This window comes from Salvelinus sp. IW2-2015, linkage group LG18 (assembly GCF_002910315.2).
Source record: "Salvelinus sp. IW2-2015 linkage group LG18, ASM291031v2, whole genome shotgun sequence".
NCBI lineage: Eukaryota > Metazoa > Chordata > Actinopteri > Salmoniformes > Salmonidae > Salvelinus > Salvelinus sp. IW2-2015.
In genome coordinates this window covers 30,499,213-30,521,344 of record NC_036858.1, presented here as the reverse complement: position 1 = coordinate 30,521,344, position 22,132 = coordinate 30,499,213, and the positions used below count along the sequence as shown (strand labels likewise).

At 44.3% G+C, this 22,132-nt stretch overlaps 2 protein-coding genes across 2 annotated transcripts in view; both read right to left on the bottom strand.

Moving 5' to 3' along the window:
• The window catches only part of hcar1-3 (hydroxycarboxylic acid receptor 1-3), a 28,068-nt gene extending 17,359 nt beyond the window's left edge, over positions 1-10,709 (bottom strand). The window contains exon 1 of the mRNA XM_024006736.2: positions 9,560-10,709. The gene's annotated coding sequence lies outside the window, so the exon portion shown is untranslated. The remainder of the gene's footprint in view (positions 1-9,559) is intronic.
• Positions 10,710-14,215: 3,506 nt separating this feature from the next.
• Positions 14,216-22,132, bottom strand: part of haao (3-hydroxyanthranilate 3,4-dioxygenase) — a 15,654-nt gene continuing 7,737 nt past the window's right edge. The window contains exons 7-10 of the mRNA XM_070448421.1: positions 15,772-15,917; positions 14,829-14,897; positions 14,579-14,661; positions 14,216-14,345 (exon numbers count right to left, since the gene is read on the bottom strand). Coding sequence (XP_070304522.1) covers positions 14,273-14,345; positions 14,579-14,661; positions 14,829-14,897; positions 15,772-15,917 — 371 coding nt within the window. The 3' untranslated portion in view covers positions 14,216-14,272. The remainder of the gene's footprint in view (positions 14,346-14,578; positions 14,662-14,828; positions 14,898-15,771; positions 15,918-22,132) is intronic.

The window sequence follows — 22,132 nt, the reverse complement described above, 5'->3', positions numbered from 1 at the left end:
GTTTACATACACTTAGGTTGGAGTCATTAAAACTCGTTTTTCAACCACTCCACAAATTTCTTGTTAACAAAATATAGTTTTGGCAAGTCGGTTAGGACATCTTCTTTGTGCATGACACAATTTATTTTTCCATCAATTGTTTATAGACAGATTATTTCACTTATAATTCACTGTATAGCAATTCCAGTGGGTCAGAGGTTTACATACACTAAGTTGACTGTGCCTTTAATTAGCTTGGAAAATTCCAGAAAATGATGTAATGGCTTTAGAAGCTTCTGATAGGCTTATTGACATAATTTGAGTCAATTGGAGTTGTACCTGTGGATGAATTTCAAGGCCTACCTTCAAACTCAGTGCCTCTTTGCTTGACATCACGGGGAAGTCAAAAGCAATCAGCCAAGACCTCAGAAAAAAAATTGTTTGTAGACCTCCACAAGTCTGGTTTATCCTTGGGAGCATTTTACCGAACACTTGAAGGTATCACGTTCATCTGTACAAACAATAGTATGCAAGTATAAACACCATGGGACCACGCAGCAGTCATACCACTCAGGAAGGAGACGCGTTCTGTCTCCTAGAGATGAACTTACTTTGGTGCGAAAAGTGCAAATCAATCCCAGAACATGTATTTTGCTAAGGTGTATGTAAACTTCCGACTTCAACTGTATATATATACTGTATATACACTGCTCAAAAAAATAAAGGGAACACTAAATAACACATCCTAGATCTGAATGAATGAAATATTCTTATTAAATACTTTTTTCTTTACATAGTTGAATGTGCTGACAACAAAATCACACAAAAATTATCAATGGAAATCAAATATATCAACCCATGGAGGTCTGGATTTGGAGTCACACTCAAAATTAAAGTGGAAAACCACACTACAGGCTGATCCAACTTTGATGTAATGTCTTAAACAAGTCAAAATGAGGCTCAGTAGTGTGTGTGGCCTCCACGTGCCTGTATGACCTCCCTACAACGCCTGGGCATGCTCCTGATGAGGTGGCGGATGGTCTCCTGAGGCATCTCCTCCCAGACCTGGACTAAAGCATCCCCAACTCCTCGACATCTGTGGTGCAACGTGGCGTTGGTGGATGGAGCGAAACATGATGTCCCAGATGTGCTCAATTGGATTCAGGTCTGGGGAACGGGCGGGCCAGTCCATAGCATCAATGCCTCCTCTTGCAGGAACTGCTGACACCCTCCAGCCACATGAGGTCTAGCATTGTCTTGCATTAGGAGGAACCCAGGGCCAACCGCCACAGCATATGGTCCACAAGGGTCTGAGGATCTCATCTCGGTACCTAATGGCAGTCAGGCTTCCTCTGGCGAGCACATGGAGGGCTGTCGGCCCCCAAAGATGCCACCCCACACCATGACTGACCCACCGCCAAACCGGTCATGCTGGAGGATGTTGCAGGCAGCAGAAGGTTCTCCACGGCGTCTCCAGACTCTGTCACGTCTGTCACGTGCTCAGGTGTAACCTGCTTTCATCTGTGAAGAGCACAGGGCGCCAGTGGCGAATTTGCCAATCTTGGTATTCTCTGGCAAATGCCAAACGTCCTGCACGGTGTTGGGCTGTAAGCACAACCCCCACCTGTGGACGTCGGGCCCTCATACCACCCTCATGGAGTCTGTTTCTGACCGTTTGAGCAGACACATGCACATTTGTGGCCTGCTGGAGGTCATTTTGCAGGGCTCTGGCAGTGCTCCTCCTGCTCAAAGGCGGAGGTAGCGGTCTCTGCTGCTGGGTGTTTGCCCTCCTACGGCCTCCTCCACGTCTCCTGATGTACTAGCCTGTCTCCTGGTAGCGCATCCATGCTCTGGACACTACGCTGACAGACACAGCAAACCTTCTTGCCACAGCTCGCATTGAATGTGGCCAATCCTGGATGAGCTGCACTACCTGAGCCACTTGTGTGGGTTGTAGACTCCGTCTCATGCTACCACTAGAGTGAAAGCACCGCCAGCATTCAAAAGTGASCAAAACATCAGCCAGGAAGCATAGGAACTGAGAAGTGGTCTGTGGTCACCACCTGCAGAACCACTCCTTTATTGGGGGTGTCTTGCTAATTGCCTATAATTTCCACCTGTTGTCTATTCCATTTGCACAATAGCATGTGCAATTTATTGACAATCAGTGTTGCTTCCTAAGTGGACAGTTTGATTTCACAGAAGTGTGATTGACTTGGAGTTACATTGTGTTGTTTAAGTGTTCCCTTTATTTTTTTGAGCAGTGTATATATGTACAGTACCAGTCAAAAGTTTGGACACACCTACTCATTCCAGGGTTTGAGTAGGTGTGTCCAAACTTTTGACTAGTACTGTATATTTACGCTACTGATCAAAAGTTTTAGAACACCTATTAATTTAAAGGTTTTTCTTTATTTTTACTATTTTCTATATTGTAGAATAATAGTGAAGACATCAAAATTATGGAATAACACATATGGAATCATGTAGTATCCAAAGAAGTGCTAAACAAATCAAAATATATTTTATATTTGAGATTCTTCAAATAGCCACCCTTTGCCTTGATGACAGCTTTGTACAATCTTGGCATTCTCTCAAACTTTGCATTGAATATCAAAGAGGCATTCAATGGGAAAGCATGTATTGAAATCGTGTGTTTCCCCTTTGAGTCACAGCTTTAACATTCATTGCACTTGGTAAGGAGCGTCAAAAGATTGGCAAATATTTTTACCAATATAAGACATACCGACATACATACAATCAAACATGGGTGGTGCTACAAATACAGTAGTAAGCATATAACTACATGTTTAACTATATACTGTATAACTGCAGTGGTATAATGTTTTTAGAGTGTATTCTTACAACCATTTAGCAAACTGTACTCGGTGTAAGAGTCACACTGGATGTAAGGGTTAAACACAAGTCGAGAAGGAAGTTGATGTTGCAACTAGTGTAAAAATACAAAGCTATAAATACAAGTGGAAATTATTTGAAAATAATAAGGGTGGCATACATTTCCTTCTCGATCTGTCTTTGAATGTTTTGGGTTCTTTTTGTTTCCTTGCCTGGTGAACCTGTCAAAATGACATTTCTAATATTGTATAACTAAATGTTAGTAGGTTTCAGAAATAATTGGTCCAGTAGCTGAGCTGTAACTGAAAATTTAAACATGTGGAGTGAACCATGTCAAACCATCCCACTTGGACATGGTAATAAATCATAACGGCAACAGATTATTAAGAAAGAAGCCTAAATGTGACAGAGATGAATAGAGTTGTCTCCTGATATGCACTGGCACGGGTCTACCATGACTATGTGCACTAAGCCAGACCATACAGATATATGGAGAAGTCAAGAAAATTTATTTTGTGAAAATGATTAACTGCTCTGTGCTGCATAATACTATAACTGTCCACATCACTAAGGAATTAACATGTTCCACACAGTTGTAAAGAGAGCACGACAGCGCTTCTTCCCCCTCAGGTGGCTGAAAAGATTTTGGGATGGGCCCTCAGATCCTCAAAAGGTTCTACAGCTGCATCATTGAGAGCATCTTGACTGGCTTCATCACCGCTTGGTACGGCAACTGCAAGGCATTTAACCGCAAGGCGCTACAGAGAGTGGTGAGTATGCCCCAGTACATCATTGGGGCCAAGCTCCCTGCTATCCAGGACCTCTATCAGATCAAATCAAATGTAATGTGTCACGTGCGCCGAATACAACAGGTATAGATCTTACWGTGAAATGCTTACTTACAAGCCCTGACCAACAATAAAAAAGTATATATTTAAATAAAAAACAAATAACAATAACAATTAAAAGTAACAATTAATTAAAGAGCAGCAGTAKAATAACAATAGCGAGGCTATGTACAGGGGGTACCAGTACAGAATCAATGTGCAGGGGCACAAGTTAGTCGAGGTAATTGATGTAATATGTACATGTATTTAGAGTTATTATAGTGACTATACATAGATAATAACAGAGAGTAGCAGCAGTGTAAAGAGGGGGGGAGGGGAATGCAAATAGTCTGGGTAGTCATTTGATTAGATGTTCAGGWGTCTTATGGCTTGGGGGTAGAAGCTGTTTAGAAGCCTCTTGGACCTAGACTTGGACCTCTGGTATCGCTTGCCATGTGGTAGCAGAGAGAACCGTCTATGTCTAGGGTGGCTGGAGTCTTTGACAATTTTTAGGGCCTTCCTCTGACACCGCCTGGTATAGAGGTCCTGGATGGAAGGAAGCTTGGCCCCAGTGATGTACTGGGCCYTARGCACTACCCTCTATAGTGCCTTGCGGTCGGAGGCCGAGCAGTTTGCATACCAGGCAGTGTCAGAGGAATGCCCAAAATATTGTCAATTTACTCCAGCCATCCAAGCCATAGACTGTTCTCTCTGCTACCACACAGCAAGCGGTGCTAGTAAGTCTGGAACCAACAAGACACTGAACAGCTTCTACCACCAATCAATAAGACTGATAAACCAGATTGCTTAATAGCTAATCAAATGGCTTCTCAGTCTACCTGCATTGACCCTTTTTTGAACTAACTCTCTTGCACTGACTCTATGCACACAATGGACTCTACCCACACACTCAAACATGCAATACTTACACTGACACCCTAACACACACACACACACTACATATGCCCACACACACACAAAACATGCACACACATGCATAGCTGCGGGAAGATGTTTGGGGGGGTGTGTTTTGCGTATATCTGTCTGCTAATACAGGACTAGTAAAGGACCAATGCACTACTTTTGTGAAGAAAAAACGAATATATTATTAATAAATACAACAACAACAAAATTCTGGGGATGCAGCAGCTCTCTCAGCACCCCTACTTCCTGCGGCTCTGCATGCATGCATACTGACGCCACACACACTCACACACACACACTATCACCACATACGCTGCTGCTACACCTCATTCTATTATCTATCTTTTCTGTTGCCCTGTCAATTTACCCCTACCTATATGTACATAGCTACCACTATTACGTCGTACCCCTGKACATTGACCCGGTACTGGTACTCCCTGTATATAGCCATGTTATTTTTTACTTGTTATTGTTGCTGAACAGTCTGGACTGTTCTCACGTTGAATAGTCTGGACTGTTCTCACATTGAACAGTCCAGACTGTTCAAAGGACTGTACCATCAAACCAGACAGGCAAATTCAGGGCAGCTAAGACAACCCAAGTCAAGGACAAATCACCTTAAATCTACAGTTTTACATAGAGCAATAGCTGAATGGAACTCTTTACCAATCCATATTTCTCTCAGGATAKAAAGTTAATCTACCTTCAAGATAGACCTTYTGACTGGACAGGAAATAGAAAGCATCAACTGAATGATAAATGTGTTTCCTGTCAGGTATTTTAATTGTCTGTATTGTCTACTTGTTGAATGTTTGTGAAGTCTTGATTTGTGGTTGTTTGTAATGCCTTGTTAATTGGTGTTGGACCCCGGGAAGATTAGCTAGCGTTACGGCGTTAGCTAATGGGGGATCCTAATAGAAATGACAAAAATGACAAATCAGTACCATAGACAGCCACATGATATTTAGCAACATTGATTGGAGTAAATAGTTTTTGGTATCTTTAGGTTTGTTTTCAGTTTATTAAACTCAGCATATATAGCCTTGTTGATTTGATGATGTTTAAATGTTTAAGTTGAAATGGTGCTGGAATGGCGGYAGCAGTTCTCCCATTGTCTGTGTGCTGACTTACGGTAACTCTGTGGTTCTAAATCAGTAGTTCTTTAGTAAACTGTCGAAAACATTAACTTGCTTGACCATGCTGCAGGTTATATAACTATTTGTTACATACAATATTTGCTCTGTGGACTTGCTTTCTGGTTTTGTGATGTCTTTTTTACTGGCCTGGCTTCCCCAGAGATTTTACCCACGCAAAGCTACTGCCTCTATCCCATAATATGCACAGCAGACGTAGAAACACAATACACCATGTCATTGACAGCATGCTCACAGATCCCCTTAATTCCATCGCTTTAAGTAAGCATGGTAATAAACTGTTACTTTAACTCTACCTACATGTATATATTACCTCAACTACCTCGACTAACCTGTGCCCCCGCACATTGACTCTGTACCGGTACCCCTTGTATATAGCCTCGCTATTGTTATTTTACTGCTGCTCTTAAATTATTCATTATTTTTACTTAAAACTTATTTTTTTGTTAAAACTGCATTGTTGGTTAAGGGCTTGTAAGTAAGCATTTCACTGTAAGGTCTATTACACCTGTTGTATATGGTGCATGTGACAAATACAATTTGATTTGATTTGAAACTGTCAACATGGTAAGGTTTAAAAATAATCCTAAAATGTAAAATTTCCACTTTCAAATGTCAGACTTGATTTGCCGTAATCAAAATGTATCAACCCCTGATTTTTAAGAATCCAGATAATAATTCACATTTCCTGTTGCTGCATGATTATTTTCCTGCTGTGAAAAACACGTCAAATGAAGATAACAGATCTGTATCTTACATACATCCGGTTGGGGCTTTACACTCTGGGGTTAACTTGGTCTTAATTAAATTAAATATAGTGCAGCATTGCGTCAATGTTATATGGAAGATAACAGAAGTCATGCCTCAGTGTGGGGTTCACAGTAAGGAAGTAAAATGAGTGTACAAAACATTAAGAACACCTTCAATATTGCGTTGCACCCCGCCCCCATTTGCACTCAGTACAGCCAAAATTCATTGGGGCATGGACTCTACAAGGTGTCGAAAGCGTTACACAGGGATGCTGGCTCATGTTACTCCAATGCTTCCCACAGTTGTGTAAAGTTGGGTGGATGTTCTTTGTGGAGTGGATCATTATTAATACACACGGGAAACTGATGAGCAGGGTTCCCCAAATTTTGGCTCACGTGTGGTTTTATTTGGCCCCRCAAGTTTTCTGAGCAAAAAAATGATTTATTTCAMCTTTTATTTCTTTCATCACATTTCCAGTGGGTCAGAAGTTTATATACACTCAATTAGTATTTGGTAGCATTGCCTTTAAATTGTCTAACTTGGGTCAAACATTWCTGGTAGCCTTCTACAAGCTTCCCACAATTTGTTGGGTGAATTTTGGCCCATTCCTCCTGACATAACTGGTGTAACTGAGTCAGGTTTSTAGGCCTCCTTGCTCACACATGCTTTTTCAGTTCTGGATTGAGGTCATGGCCTTGTGATGGCCGCTCCAATACCTTGACTTTGTTGTCCTTAAGCTATTTTGCCACAACTTTGGAAGTATGCTTGGGGTCATTGTCCATNATTTGGAAGACCCATTTGCGACCAAGCTTTAACTTCCGACTGATGTCTTGAGATGTTGCTTCAATATATCCACATAATTTTCCTGCCTCATGATGCCATCTATTTTGTGAAGTGCACCAGTCCATCCTGCAGCAAAGCACCCCCACAACATGATGCTGCCACCCCCGTGCTTCACGGTTGGGATGGTGTTCTTCGGCTTGCAATCTTCCCCCTTTTTCCTCCAAACATAATGATGGTRATTATGGCCAAACAGTTCTATTTTTGTTTCATCAGACCAGAGGACATTTTTCCAAAAAGTACGATCTTTGTCCCCATGTGCAGTTGAAAACCATAGTCTGGCTGTTTTATGGCGGTTTTGGAGCAGTGGCTTCTTCCTTGGTGAGCAGCCTTTCAAGTTATGTCGATATAGGGCTCGTTTTACTGTGGATATCGATACTTTTGTACCTGTTTCCTCCAGCATCTTCACAAGGTCCTTTGTTCTTGTTCTCGGATAGATGGCATCATGGAAGGTGTTCCTGATTTGATTTGACTCTGTGCACTTATCACACATCATTGACTGTACTGTCCTTTGAACGGTTTGGACAGGTCCTAACATTTTTTTATGGTGTGCGACAAGTGTTCATCTTGTCCTCTTGTGACAGAGGCTGATGAGAGTAACCAGAGTGGGTGACCCATCATCCCCTGTCGCCTCAATACCGCCTCTATGTTTACGCCCTGCACGGCTGCCTGTSTGAYATGGGCTTTGCCGCTTTATGTGACTGGTGGGAGACTCAGGACAGGAGGCTGGCAGGAKACACCAGCCTTTGGGCCCTCCCCGTCTATGCCTTAGCCATCTTCTTCATGGAGGGCCTGCATGCCAGGCTGTTGGCCCAGCYCCAACTGTAGCACCAGCTGTAGTTTACAAATATATATAGACCGCCACCCCTTGTCTTACCAGAGGCTGCTGTTCAATCTTGCCGATACAGTGTGTAACCCGCCAGTTGTATGTTATTCATGTCGTCGTTRAGCCACGACTCGGTGAAACATAAGATATCACAGTTTTTAATGTCCCGTTGGTAGGATATAATTGCTTGTGGTTCGTCCACTTTATTGTCCAGTGATTGTACATTGGCCAATAGTACCTATGGCACCCCGATCACCTTCCGCGATACCTCCTCATGCGAATGACGGGGATTAGGGCTTGTTCTGGCGTGTCTGGAGTAAATCCCTCTCATCCGACTCGTTAAAGAAAAATTCTTCATCCAGTTCAAGGTGAGTAATCGCTGTTCTAATGTCCAGAAGCTCTTTTCGGTCAGAAGAGACGGTAGCAGCAACATTATTTACAAAATAAGCTWCAAACAATGRAAAAAAACAAATAAAATGTCAGCCATCCCCTCCGGCGCCATCTTCAGCGGGTGTACATTTTTCAGTTATTGTGCACTCTGGCACACTCAGATGAGAGTGCTCTGAAATCGGAGTAGATAGCCAGAGAGAATTTACCAGCTACGTCTATCAACAGTTGTCACAGTGACATCATGAACAAACATTKTTTTGAAATGGTTACTTGCATAGTGGAGTCCTTTGTTAAGATATGTAGCTATCTAGCTAAACAATGAACCATAATCCCAACTCATGACGTTTCTACTGTGCATGAATCAGGTTCAATGTTAGCTAGCTACCATTAGCCTATAACTAGCACAGCGGGGGCAGGGTAGCCTAGTGGTTTAGAGCGTTGGACTAGTACCGAAAGGTTGCAAGTTCAAATCCCCGAGCTGACAAGGTACAAATCTGTCGTTCTGCCCCTGAACAGGCAGTTAACCACTGTTCCTAGGCCGTCATTGAAAATAAGATTTGTTCTTACTGACTTGCCTAGTTAATAAAGGTAAAATAAAATAATATAAAACTAGCAAAGCAAATGTCTCTCTGACATATGACAACATAGTTGTCTTTGCTGTCTTGTATCCAAGATAATTGTGTAGTTTTTGAGTAATTGTCGAGGTTACCTAGCCAGCTACACGTTCAAACAAAGTCAACACGCAGCCACTGCTAGCCAGCCTACTTCACCGCCAGCAGTACTATATCATTTTAGTCAATAAGATTTCAGTCAATAAGATTTTATTTTATTTTTGCAACGTAAGCTTAACTTTCCTGAACATTCGAGACGTGTAGTCCACTTGTCATTCTAATCTCCTTTGCATTAGCGTAGCCTCTTCTGTAGCCTGTCAACTATGTGTCTGTCTATCCCTCTCTCTCCTCTCTGCACAGACCATACAAACGCTTCACACCGCGTGGCCGCCGCATTCTAACCTGGTGGTTCCAGCGCGCACGACCCACGTGGAGTTCCAGGTCTCCGGCAGCCTCTGGAACTGCCGATCTGCGGCCAACAAGGCAGAGTTCATCTCAGCCTATGCGTCCCTCCAGTCCCTCGACTTCTTGGCACTGACGGAAACATGGATTACCACTGACAACACTGCTACTCCTACTGCTCTCGCCTCGTCTGCCCACGTGTTCTCGCACACCCCGAGAGCTTCTGGTCAGCGGGGCGGTGCACTGGGATCCTCATCTCTCCCAAGTGGACATTCTCTCTTTCTCCCCTGCCCCATCTGTCTATCGCCTCCTTTGAATTCCATGCTGTCACAGTTACCAGCCCTTTCAAGCTTAACATCCTTATCATTTATCGCCCTCCAGGTTCCCTTGGAGAGTTCATCAATGAGCTTGACGCCCTGATAAGTTCCTTTCCTGAGGATGGCTCACCTCTCACAGTTCTGGGTGACTTTAACCTCCCCACGTCTACCTTTGACTCATTCCTCTCTGCCTCCTTCTTTCCACTCCTCTCCTCTTTTGACCTCACCTCTCACCTTCCCCCCCTACTCACAAGGCAGGCAATACGCTTGACCTCATCTTTACAAGATGCTGTTCTTCCACTAATCTCACTGCAACTCCCCTCAAGTCTCCGACCACTACCTTGTATCCTTTTCCCTCTCGCTCTCATCTAACACTTCCCACACTGCCCCTACTCGGATGGTATCGCGCCGTCCCAACCTTCGCTTCTCTCCCCCGCTACTCTCTCCTCTTCCATCCTATCATCTCTTCCCTCTGCTCAAACCTTCTCCAACCTATCTCCTGATTCTGCCTCCTCAACCCTCCTCTCCTCCCTTTCTGCATCCTTTGACTCTCTATGTCCCCTATCCTCCAGGCCGGCTCGGTCCTCCCCTCCTGCTCCGTGGCTCGACGACTCACTGCGAGCTCACAGAACAGGGCTCCGGCAGCCGAGCGGAAATGGAGGAAAACTCGCCTCCCTGCGGACCTGGCATCCTTTCACTCCCTCCTCTCTACTTTCTCCTCTTCTGTCTCTGCTGCTAAAGCCACTTTCTACCACTCTAAATTCCAAGCATCTGCCTCTAACCCTAGGAAGCTCTTTGCCACCTTCTCCTCCCTCCTGAATCCTCCTCCCCTCCTCCCCCCTCCTCTCTCTGCGGATGACTTCGTCAACCATTTTGAAAAGAAGGTCGACGACATCCGATCCTCGTTTGCTAAGTCAAACGACACCGGCTGTTCTGCTCACACTGCCCTACCCTGTGCTTTGACCTCTTTCTCCCCTCTCTCTCCAGATGAAATCTCGCGTCTTGTGACGGCCGGCCGCCCACACCCTGCCCGCTTGACCCTATCCCCTCCTCTCTTCTCCAGACCATTTCCGGAGACCTTCTCCCTTACCTCACTCGCTCATCAACTCATCCTTGACCGCTGGCTACGTCCCTTCCGTCTTCAAGAGAGCGAGAGTTGCACCCCTTCTGAAAAAACTACACTCGATCCGTCCGATGTCAACAACTACAGACCAGTATCCCTTCTTTCTTTTCTCTCCAAAACTCTTGAACGTGCCGTCCTTGGCCAGCTCTCCTGCTATCTCTCTCAGAATGACCTTCTTGATCCAAATCAGTCAGGTTTCAAGACTAGTCATTCAACTGAGACTGCTCTTCTCTGTGTCACGAGGCGCTCCGCACTGCTAAAGCTAACTCTCTCTCCTCTGCTCTCATCTTCTAGACCTATCGGCTGCCTTTGATACTGTGAACCATCAGATCTCCTCTCACCCTCTCCGAGTTGGGCATCTCCGGCGCGGCCCACGCTTGGATTGCGTCCTACCTGACAGGTCGCTCCTACCAGGTGGCGTGGCGAGAATCTGTCTCCGCACCCACGTGCTCTCACCACTGGTGTCCCCCAGGGCTCTGTTCTAGGCCCTCTCCTATTCTCGCTATACACCAAGTCACTTGGCTCTGTCATAACCTCACATGGCCTCTCCTATCATTGCTATGCAGACGACACACAATTAATCTTCTCCTTTCCCCCTCTGATAACCAGGTGGCGAATCGCATCTCTGCATGTCTGGCAGACATATCAGTGTGGATGACGGATCACCACCTCAAGCTGAACCTCGGCAAGACGGAGCTGCTCTTCCTCCCGGGGAAGGACTGCCCGTTCCATGATCTCGCCATCACGGTTGACAACTCCATTGTGTCCTCCTCCCAGAGCGCTAAGAACCTTGGCGTGATCCTGGACAACACCCTGTCGTTCTCAACAACATCAAGGCGGTGACCCGTTCCTGTAGGTTCATGCTCTACAACATTCGCAGAGTAGACCCTGCCTCACACAGGAAGCGGCGCAGGTCCTAATCCAGGCACTTGTCATCTCCCGTCTGGATTACTGCAACTCGCTGTTGGCTGGCTCCCTGCCTGTGCCATTAAACCCCTACAACTATCCAGAACGCCGCAGCCCGTCTGGTGTTCAACCTTCCCAAGTTCTCTCACGTCACCCCGGCTCCTCCGCTCTCTCCACTGGCTTTCCAGTTGAAGCTCGCATCCGCTACAAGACCATGGTGCTTGCCTACGGAGCTGTGAGGGGAACGGCACCTCCGTACCTTCAGGCTCTGATCAGGCCCTACACCAAACAGGCACTGCGTTCATCCACCTCTGGCCTGCTCGCCTCCCTACCTCTGAGGAAGTACAGTTCCCGCTCAGCCCAGTCAAACTGTTCGCTGCTCTGGCACCCCAATGGTGGAACAAACTCCCTCACGACGCCAGGTCAGCGGAGTCAATCACCCTTCCGGAGACACCTGAAACCACACCTCTTTAAGGAATACCTAGGATAGGATAAAGTAATCCTCCTAACCCCCCCTCCCCCTTAAATGGTTAGATGCACTATTGTAAAGTGGTTGTTCCACTGGATATCATAAGGTGAATGCACCAATTTGTAAGTCGCTCTGGATAAGAGCGTCTGCTAAATGACTTAAATGTAAATGTAAATATGAATAAATATTATTAACACATATCATACACGTAACGTTAGCGAGCCAGCCAGCTAACGTTAGCGGGCTAGATAACACTACACTTTAACTTGAAATGAAAATGACTTTCTGACAAAATTTGAAATGTGTAATATCTGAAAATGTAGCTAGCTAGACTATCTTACCTATACATGGATGGACGCTTCTCCCTCTCTGTCACGGATGCCATGGTTGCCTTAGTTTGAAGATATAATCCGGAGACAGGTGTTTCTCCATACCCTTAGCTATCGAACTCTAATTCCACTGATTTCAAAACCCGGTCCTCCAGAAAGTGGAGAGCAACACTTATGCAGTTCTACTACAGGATATCTTTCAAAAGAAGTGTGTTAGAATTTACAGATGGCATACAAGTATGTTATTAAAACTTCTTGACGCTACGGATCCCGTTACCGGGATCTTTTATCAACAACAACCACTAAACTGCAGAGCGCCAAATAAAAAAAAAAATACTAAAAATATTTATAATCATGAAATCACAAGTGAAATATACCAAACACCAGCTTAGCTTGTTGTTAATCCACCTATCGTGTCAGATTTTGAAAATATACAGCGAAAGCAATCCAAGCGTTTGTGAGTTTATCAATCACTAGACAAAACACTAAGAACAGCTAGCCTAAATTAGCTTGGTCACAAAAGTCAGAAAAGCAACACAATTAATCGCTTACCTTTGATAATCTTCGGATGTTTGTACTCACGAGACTCCCAGTTACACAATAAATGTTCTTTTTGTTCGATAAAGATTAGTTCTATAACCAAAAACCGCCATTTGGTTTGCGCGTTATGTTCAGAAAACCACATGCTCGTTCCGGTCCTGAAGGGCAGACGAGGGCAGACGAAAATTCAAAAAAAGTATCCGTAATGTTCGTAGAAACATGTCAAAGTTTTTTTATAATCAATCCTCAGGTTGTTTTTAACAAAAATAATCGATAATATTTCAACCGGACGGTAACCTATTCAATACTACAGAGAAAGAAAATGTCGAGCTACATCTGTCGAGCTACATCTGCGCAGGAACTAATCAAAGGACACCTGACACGTTTGAAAAATCTCGCTCATTTTTCAAAATAAAAGCTTGAAACTATGTCTAAAGCCTGGTCACAGCCTGAGGAAGCCATTGGAAAATGAATCTGGTTGATACCCTTTAAATGGAGGAGGGGCAGGCAACGGAACAGGGATCTTTCAAAATATAAGGCACTTCCGGGTTGGATTTCCTCAGGTTTTCGCCTGCAAAATCAGTTCTGTTAATATCATCAGACAATATTTTGACAGTTTTGGAAACTTTATGAGTGTTTTCTACTAAATCTGTCAAATTATTATGCATATTCTAGGCATCTGCACCTGAGAAATAGTCCGTTTACCTTGGGAATGTTATTTTTCCAAACATAAAAATTCTGCCCCCTAGCTGAAAGAGGTTAATTCCGAAAGCATGAAAATATTCTGCAACTCAATCAAGTTTATTATTTAAATTACGTTTGTGAAGATGTTCTATAACAAATAGTTTTACTCCCTGTTTTACTCTACCTCTCCATATCTGATCTTTGAGTTCATTACAGAGAGTTATTCTTCAACGTAATTAATGACAGGGATATTATCATGCTCTCTGTAGCAAAAGAGCATACAATCTCTTTTGCTGACCCTCCTTTTTCCTTGTGTGTCACAGAAGAGAGTGTGGTCATCAGAGGTCATGCACGCTTCCTCTCTGGGTTCTGAGCGACAAACAGGGAAACGRTCCCCTCAGACCGACTCCATTGGTACCTGCAGCATAGAAATCAGACAAATACAAAGTCAAACAGATTCCTCTATCGAACCACAAAATAACAGCAACTACTGRATCTGACAGACAGGTGCCTAACTTCTCTTTTCTTGTGATGCTTGAATTCAACCTTTTTTTCCTCAAAAGCCATTGCTTGGGGTCATTCACAAACATGCACACATCCCCTCAATCGTCTTTTTCCTTCTCTTATTATCATACTCATCATCCCACTCACTGGCTGTGTCCWGGAATGAGTAGACTGTCTCCTGTGGATAGAGGGAACTCTTGGCCATCCAGAGTCACCTGGGAGCATCCCTCCTGATAGAGGAAGAGAGGGTGAGAGTGAGACAAAGTGCAAATAGACAGAGGGAAGCAGATAGATGTAAAGGAAGAGAGAGAAATGGCACAAATTGAAATAAATAATGAAGGCGTGATAACATGAAAGAAATGCAAATACTCTAATAGAGTAGTAATAGGAGACATACCTGCTGCCATATCCAGACATCAGTTTCTRGTTCACAAGCCTCTGTCTGCCCGGGCCCATACAGGAGGGTCTTTCACAGAGTAGTAGAAGAAACATCATCATCATCATCTATACACTCACTAAACTGATAAACCAGTCCTAATTGAATTATAGCTCACTTCCCTCCTACTACAACAATGAGCAGCATAATCAACACACAAACGAGCAACATGTATTCAACTTTCAATATTACCGAGTCATGAGTTTGAATCAGTGGGGCGCTCAGTCTAGACTGAGTCTAGAGTCTTCTCTCTTTCTTTCTCTCTCGGAGGACCTGAGCCCTAGGACCATGCCTCAGGACTACCTGGCATGATGACTCCTTGCTGTCCCCAGTCCACCTGGCCTTGCTGCTGCTCCAGTTTCAACTGTTCTGCCTGCGGCTATGGAACGCTGACCTGTTCACCGGACATGCTTACATGTCAACCTGCTGTTTTCAACTCTCTAGAGACCGCAGGAGCGGTAGAGATACTCTTAATGATCGGCTATGAAAAGCCAACTGACATTTACTCTTGAGGTGCTGACTTGCTGCACCTCGACAACTACTGTGATTATTACTATTTGACCATGCTGGTCATTTATGAACATTTGACATCTTGGCTATGTTTCGTTATAATCTCCACCCGGCACAGCCAGAAAGGACTGGCCACCCCTCACAGCCTGGTTCCTCTCTAGGTTTCTTCCTAGGTTTTGGCCTTTCTAGGGAGTTTTTCCTAGCCACCGTGCTTCTACACCTGCATTGCTTGCTGTTTGGGGTTTTAGGCTGGGTTTCTGTACAGCACTTTGAGATATCAGCTGATGTAAGAAGGGCTATATAAATACATTTGATTTGATCGCTTTGAAACGTCTCAATCGATGTGAAAGGTCAGAGAAATAACTAAGTCATAATTGGGATATGCCAGGGTCACCTCTGTCTCAAACTGGGCGCCAAACATGTCAATGGTGCGTCCACTGGCCAGGGAGGGTTGCTGTTTTTCCACCCAGTCTCTGAAGTTGAAGGGGGTCATCACATGCATGGTGTTCATGGGGAAGGGAGGCTGTCTGAAGYCCTCATCTAGACAAACAGAGGCAGGAATGCATCTCAGTGCGATACAGTATGCACTACGATAACACATAAAATGATAACACATAGGACAGGGATGGGTGTGGCAGAAGTCATAATTAGTTAGTTAACATAGATAATTAAGATGTCTTATCTACATAATATGCTTATATGATATGCTTGTTATTAGAATATATCCCTTTGGACTCTGGTGTTGGCAGTTGCACTTCCTCCCTCAGCTGGGGATCAGTCACCTGGGTCCCAGAGAGGGGTGAAGTCAGGCTTGTCTATCACATGTCTCTGGTGCTGTGCAGAATATCAGAAGGAGAAGAGGACAGGWGGGAACATTGTCTTCATATGTGAACGTGTCTTACCTATTCTAAACCATGTGAAGTGATGGTGTGATTAATGGGGAACTAATTACTTGTCTCCACAACGTCTGTGCACCAGTCACTCCCTCCTTTGGCCTTGGGGGAGATAATGTCTGAGACAAGATGTGTGGGGTAGTGTCTGGAACCATTGTATGTCATCTCTGATGTTGCACTTATCCTGGGGTAGGTGACCTAGAGGCCCTTGCCGGACGTCGGAGCAGACGCTTCTCCTTACCCCGGCATGCTAACTTTAAACGCTGTGTCTCCCGCGTGCTAGCGTAGCAACATATACCCCAAGGCTTCCRTGTTCCATCTATTGCTGCACACTGGACCCTATGATCACTTGGCTACATAGCTGATGCCTGCTGGACTGTTCATTTATCACGCTCCTCCATTTTGATAACCTTTGTTTATCTGTCGTCCCTAGCCCCGAACTCAGGCCCTGTGTGTAGTTAACTGACCCTCTCTGCCAATTCATCGCCATTATACCTGTTGTTGTTGTCTTAGCTGATTAGCTGTTGTTGTATTGCCCGTTGTTGTCTTAGCTAGCTCTCCCAATCAACACCTGTGATTGCTTTATGCCTCGCTTTATGTCTCTCTCAAATGGCAATATGCCTTGTATACTGTTGTTTAGGATAGTTATCATTGTTTTAGGTTACTGCGGAGCCCCTAGTCCCACTGTACATGCCTCAGATACCTCCTTTGTCCCACCTCCCACACATGCGGTGATCTCKCCCAGTATACCCAGKGTGTCCAGAGATGCAACCTCTCTTATCATCACTCAGTGCCTGGGCTTACCTCCACTGTACCCACACCCTACCATACCCCTGTCTGCACATTATGCTCTGAATCTATTCTACCACGCCCAGAAATCTGCTCCTTTTATTCTCTGTCCCCAATGCACTGGACGACCAGTTTTGCTAGCCTTTAGCCGTACCCTCATCCTACTCCTCCTCTGTTCCTCGGCTGATGTGGAGGCTAACCCAGGCCCTGCGTGTCCCCAGGCACTCTCATTTGTTGACTTCTGTAATTGAAAAAGCCTTGGTTTCATGCATGTTAACATCAGAAGCCTCCTCCCTAAGTTTGTTTTACTCACTGCTTTAGCACACTCCGCCAACCCTGATGTCCTTGCCTTGTCTGAATCCTGGCTTAGGAAGGCCACCAAAAATTCTGAGATTTCCATACCCAACTACAACCTTCTCTGTCAAGATAGAACTGCCAAAGGGGGAGGAGTTGCAATCTACTGCAGAGATAGCTCAAAGCTCTATGCACTAAACCAGTTTCAAAGCTTCAATTTTTTTTTTTTTATCTCTCCAGAAATAAGTCTCTCACTGTTGCCGCTGTTATAGACCCCCCTCAGCTCCCAGCTGTGCCCTATACACCATATGTGAATTGATTGCCCCCCATCTATCTTCAGATTTTTGTTCTGTTAGGTTGACCTAAACTGGATATGCTTAACAGGTATATCTCCTGGTCATCCCCAAAGCCCAACACCTACTTTGGCCCGCCTTCCTTCCAGCTCTGCCTGCCAGTGACTGAACGAATTGCAAAATATGCTGAGGCTGGAGACTTACATTCCCTCACTAACTTAAACATCAGCTATCTGAGCAGCCTAACCGATCGCCTGGCAGGCTGTACATAGTCCCATCTGTAAATAGCCCACAAATCTACCTACCTTCATCCCCATATTGCTTTTATTTTATTTTGCTCTTTTTTTGCACACCAGTATCACTACTTACACAGCATCATCTGCTCATCTATGACTCCGTGTTATCTGCTCAAATTGTAATTACTTTGCTACTATGGCCTATTCATTTCCTTACCTCCTCATGCCCATTTGCACACATATAATAAATAAAAACATCACCGGCAACAAGGTCGCCTATGGCACAAACCCTCCGTCGCTGGACTAGACAGGAATGGCAAAAAGTGCTCTTCACTGACAAGTCGCGGGTTTTGTTCACCAGGGCTAATGGTTGGATTTTGCGTTTATCGTCGAAGGAATGAGCGTTCACACCGAGGCCTGTAACTCTGGAGCGGAATCGATTTGGAGTGGAGGGTCCGTCCATGGTCTGGGGGGGTGTGTGTCACAGCATCATCGGACTGAGCTTGTTGTCATTGCAGGCAATCTCAACGCTGTGTCGGTTACAGGGAAGACATGCTCCTCCCTCATGTGTACCCTCCTGCAGCCTCATCCTGACATGACCTCCAGCTGAATGCCACCAGTCCAATATTGCTCGTTCTTGTGCGTGATTTCTCAAGACAGGGATGTCACTGTTCTGCCATGGCCAGCGAAGGCCGGATCTCAATCCATTGGACATCTGGGACCTGTTGATTGGAGGGTGAGTACTACGGCATTCCCTAGAAATGTCCGGGAACTTGCAGTGCTTGATGGAAGAGTGGAGTAACATCCACAGCAGAACTGGCAAATCTGGTGCTGTCCTAGGAGGAGATGCACAGCGTACTTAATGCAGCTGCTGGCCACACAATACTTTTGATTTGACCCCCCTTTGTTCAGGGTACCATTCCAATTTCTGTTTGTCACATGTCTGTGGAATTGTTCAGTTTATGTCTCAGTGTTGAATCTGTTATGTTCATACAATATTTTACACGTTAAGTTTGCTGAAAATAAACGCAGTTGACAGTGAGAGAACGTTTCTTTTATTTATTTATTATTATATAAAAAATTTTTGGGGGGGGGGGCTCAGTGTGGGTCTTAACTTATCTTGAGTTAGGAATAGTAGAATACACAAGGTGAAATTTCAAAATTGGTTGTTGGCATCAGCAGTCCCCTAAATTAGCCCATATCAGCTAACATTTTTTTGGGATTGGTAATTAGTCTAGCGGCCCTATGTAAACCTGTTAGTAAGCATTGGTCGAATGACTGACCAGGGTGGGCCCATTGATCATCAGTTATCATATTAAAACTGCAAACATTTGCCTCTACCCTAAGGCAAAATGTGTAGACTTGCAGGAAGTAGCTGTAAAACTGCAAAAAATACATCTGCCCCATGGCAAAATGAGTAGAATTGCATAAAATTAGTTTATAAAAATGCAAAATCTTCTCCCCCCATGGCGTACTCAGATCCATGAGCACTATGGCCATTTATGATGAGTTAAAGTTTTTTGTGGTCCCTATCCCCATGAAAGTTGCCCAGGGCCTCTCGGTAGTAGGCATACACCAGCACAGCAAAATATCTACCAGACCCCGTAAAACCACACACAAATAAAAGTTGGGAAAATCAGGACATAATGCATTTTCAGTCATTAGTAGAGTGCCAAACTGATGTCAACCTATTGAAGCTCACCATTCCCATTGTGTCATTTTGTGAGATGGGGACTCACCTGGGTTTGGCTTGCCTGTTCTGTGCTGCTCCGACGCAAAAAACCTGAGAAACACAGCATCAGCTGAGTATAACACTGCTGAGCCTAATGTCCATTGCAAAGTGTTGTTTCATGCAAGACTAAAATCAATGATAATAAGTCCACTCTCTTGAATCACAGGCACCAGCTGGGTCCCAGGTTTTCACAGTAAAACCATCTCTCAAAAAAGGGTGTCTGAAGTGTTGTTCCACATAGTACCTGAAACACAAACAGCCAGGCTTTCATTCAATCTTTCTTCTCACACCCTCTCGCCTCTTTCGTGCTCTTCTTGTAAGGGGTCAAGGAGAAGAGACGTGAGGCATGAACAGTTGAAGTTGGACGTTTACATACACTTAGGTTAGGAGTCATTAAACCTTGTTTTTCAACCACACCACAAATTTCTTGTTAACAAACTATAGTTTTTGCAAGTCGGTTAGGACATCTACTTGCATGACACAAGTAATTTTCCAAACAATTGTTTACAGACAGATTATTTCACTTATCAATTTCACTGTATCACAATTCAGTGGGTCAGGAGTTTGCATACACTAAGTTGACTGTGCCTTTAAACAGCTTGGAAAATTCCAGAAAATTATATCATGGCTTTAGAAGCTTCTGAGAGGCTAATTGACATCATTTGAGTCAATTGGAGGTGTACCTGTTGATGAATTTCAAGGCCCTACCTTCAAAACTCAGTGCCTCTTTGCTTGACATCATGGGAAAATCAGAAGAAGGCCTCAGAAAGAAAATTGGTAGACCTCCGCGAGTTTGGTTCATCCTTGGGAGCATTTCCAAACGCCTGAAGGTACCACGTTCATCCTGTACAAAACAATAGTATGCAGTATAAACACCATGGGACCACGCAGCCGTCTACCACTCAGGAAGGAGAAGCGTTCTGTCTCCTAGAGATGAACGTACTTTTCTGAGAAAAGTCCCAATCAAATCCCAGAACAACAGCAACAACCTTGTGAAGATGCTGCGGAAACCGGTACAAAAGTATCTGTATCCACAGTAAAATGAGTCCTATATTGACATAACTGCTCCAAAACCGCCATCAAAAAAAAGCCAGACAAGGTTTGCGACTGCACATGGGGACAAAAATTTTACTTTTTGGAGAAATGTTCCTCTGGTCTGATGAACAAACAATAAACTGTTTGACCACACAATGTAGGAAAGGGGGGCGCTTGCAAGCCGAAGAACACTATCCCAACAGTGAGGCATGGGGTGGCAGCATCATGTTGTGGGGGTGCTTTGCTGCAGGAGGGACTGTTGCACTTCCCAAAATAAATGGCATCATGAGGGAGGAAATTATGTGGATATATTGAAGCACCATCTCAGACAGTGCAGTCAGGAACTTTAAGAGCTTGGTCCGCAAATGGGTCTTCCCAAATGGACAATGACCCAAGCACCACTTCCCAAAGTTGGGCAAATGGCTTAAGGACAACAAAGTCAAGGCAATTGGAGTGGCCCATCACAAGCCTGACCTAATCCATAGAACATTTGTGGGCCAGAACTGAAAAGCCGTGTGGCGAGCAAGGAGGCCTATAAACCTGACTCAGTTAACACCAGCCTCTTCATGGAGATATGGGCTCAAATCCCACTTATTGTGGGTATATATGTTCTTGTGGAAGGCTACACGATAACATTTTGACCCAAGTAAACAATTTAAAGGCAATGGCTTACACAAATCTAATTGCGGTGTATGGTAAACTTCTGACTCCATGGGAATATGATAAAGAAATAAAGTCTGAATAAATTCATTATTTCTACTATTTATTCTGACATTTCACATTCTTATAAATAAAGTGGTGATCCTAATTGACCTACAGCAGGGATATTTTTATCTCAGGATTAAATGTCAGGAATTGGTGAAAACTGTTTAAATGTATTGGCTTAAGGTATGTATCTACTTCTCGAACTTCAACTGTAGATGGATAAAGATGTGTAGAAGAGTGAGATATAGGTAAGGATCAGATCGACATGGTGGATGGTGATACCTTAAACAGTCCTGGTCTCTGACTGAAGCCTCCTCCTCTCCACCACCAGCCCTACAGTGGTTAGCCAGTCTCGGTGGGGAGTGGGGATCCCGAGCTGGGAGCAAGAAACATCTGAGGACCACAGAAGGACATGGGGTTGTCTAGACACAAGAACACGATGTACACACATCTGCATAGCTTGATATGGCACTGTCACTTATGTTAACAGTGGGCTTAGTGAGAGAACTTGGAATGAATGCCATTTTCTAACCTCTCCCTCACGATACACACATTCCTTTATGTTTGCCATTCCAACCAACTTCAGACACATTCCCCTTTCATCTGGTAAAAAGAGCCTGCATAAAAAAAAGCAGGAGAGGAATATGACAGTGAACGCAATGACTATCGGATAGAAAAGGTACAGATACAAGAATAGGAGGATGTCTTCAAGCTTCAATCACAGCCAATAGTCCCTCACATATGATATGATGTGCTATGCTGACCTCTCAGTGGCTAG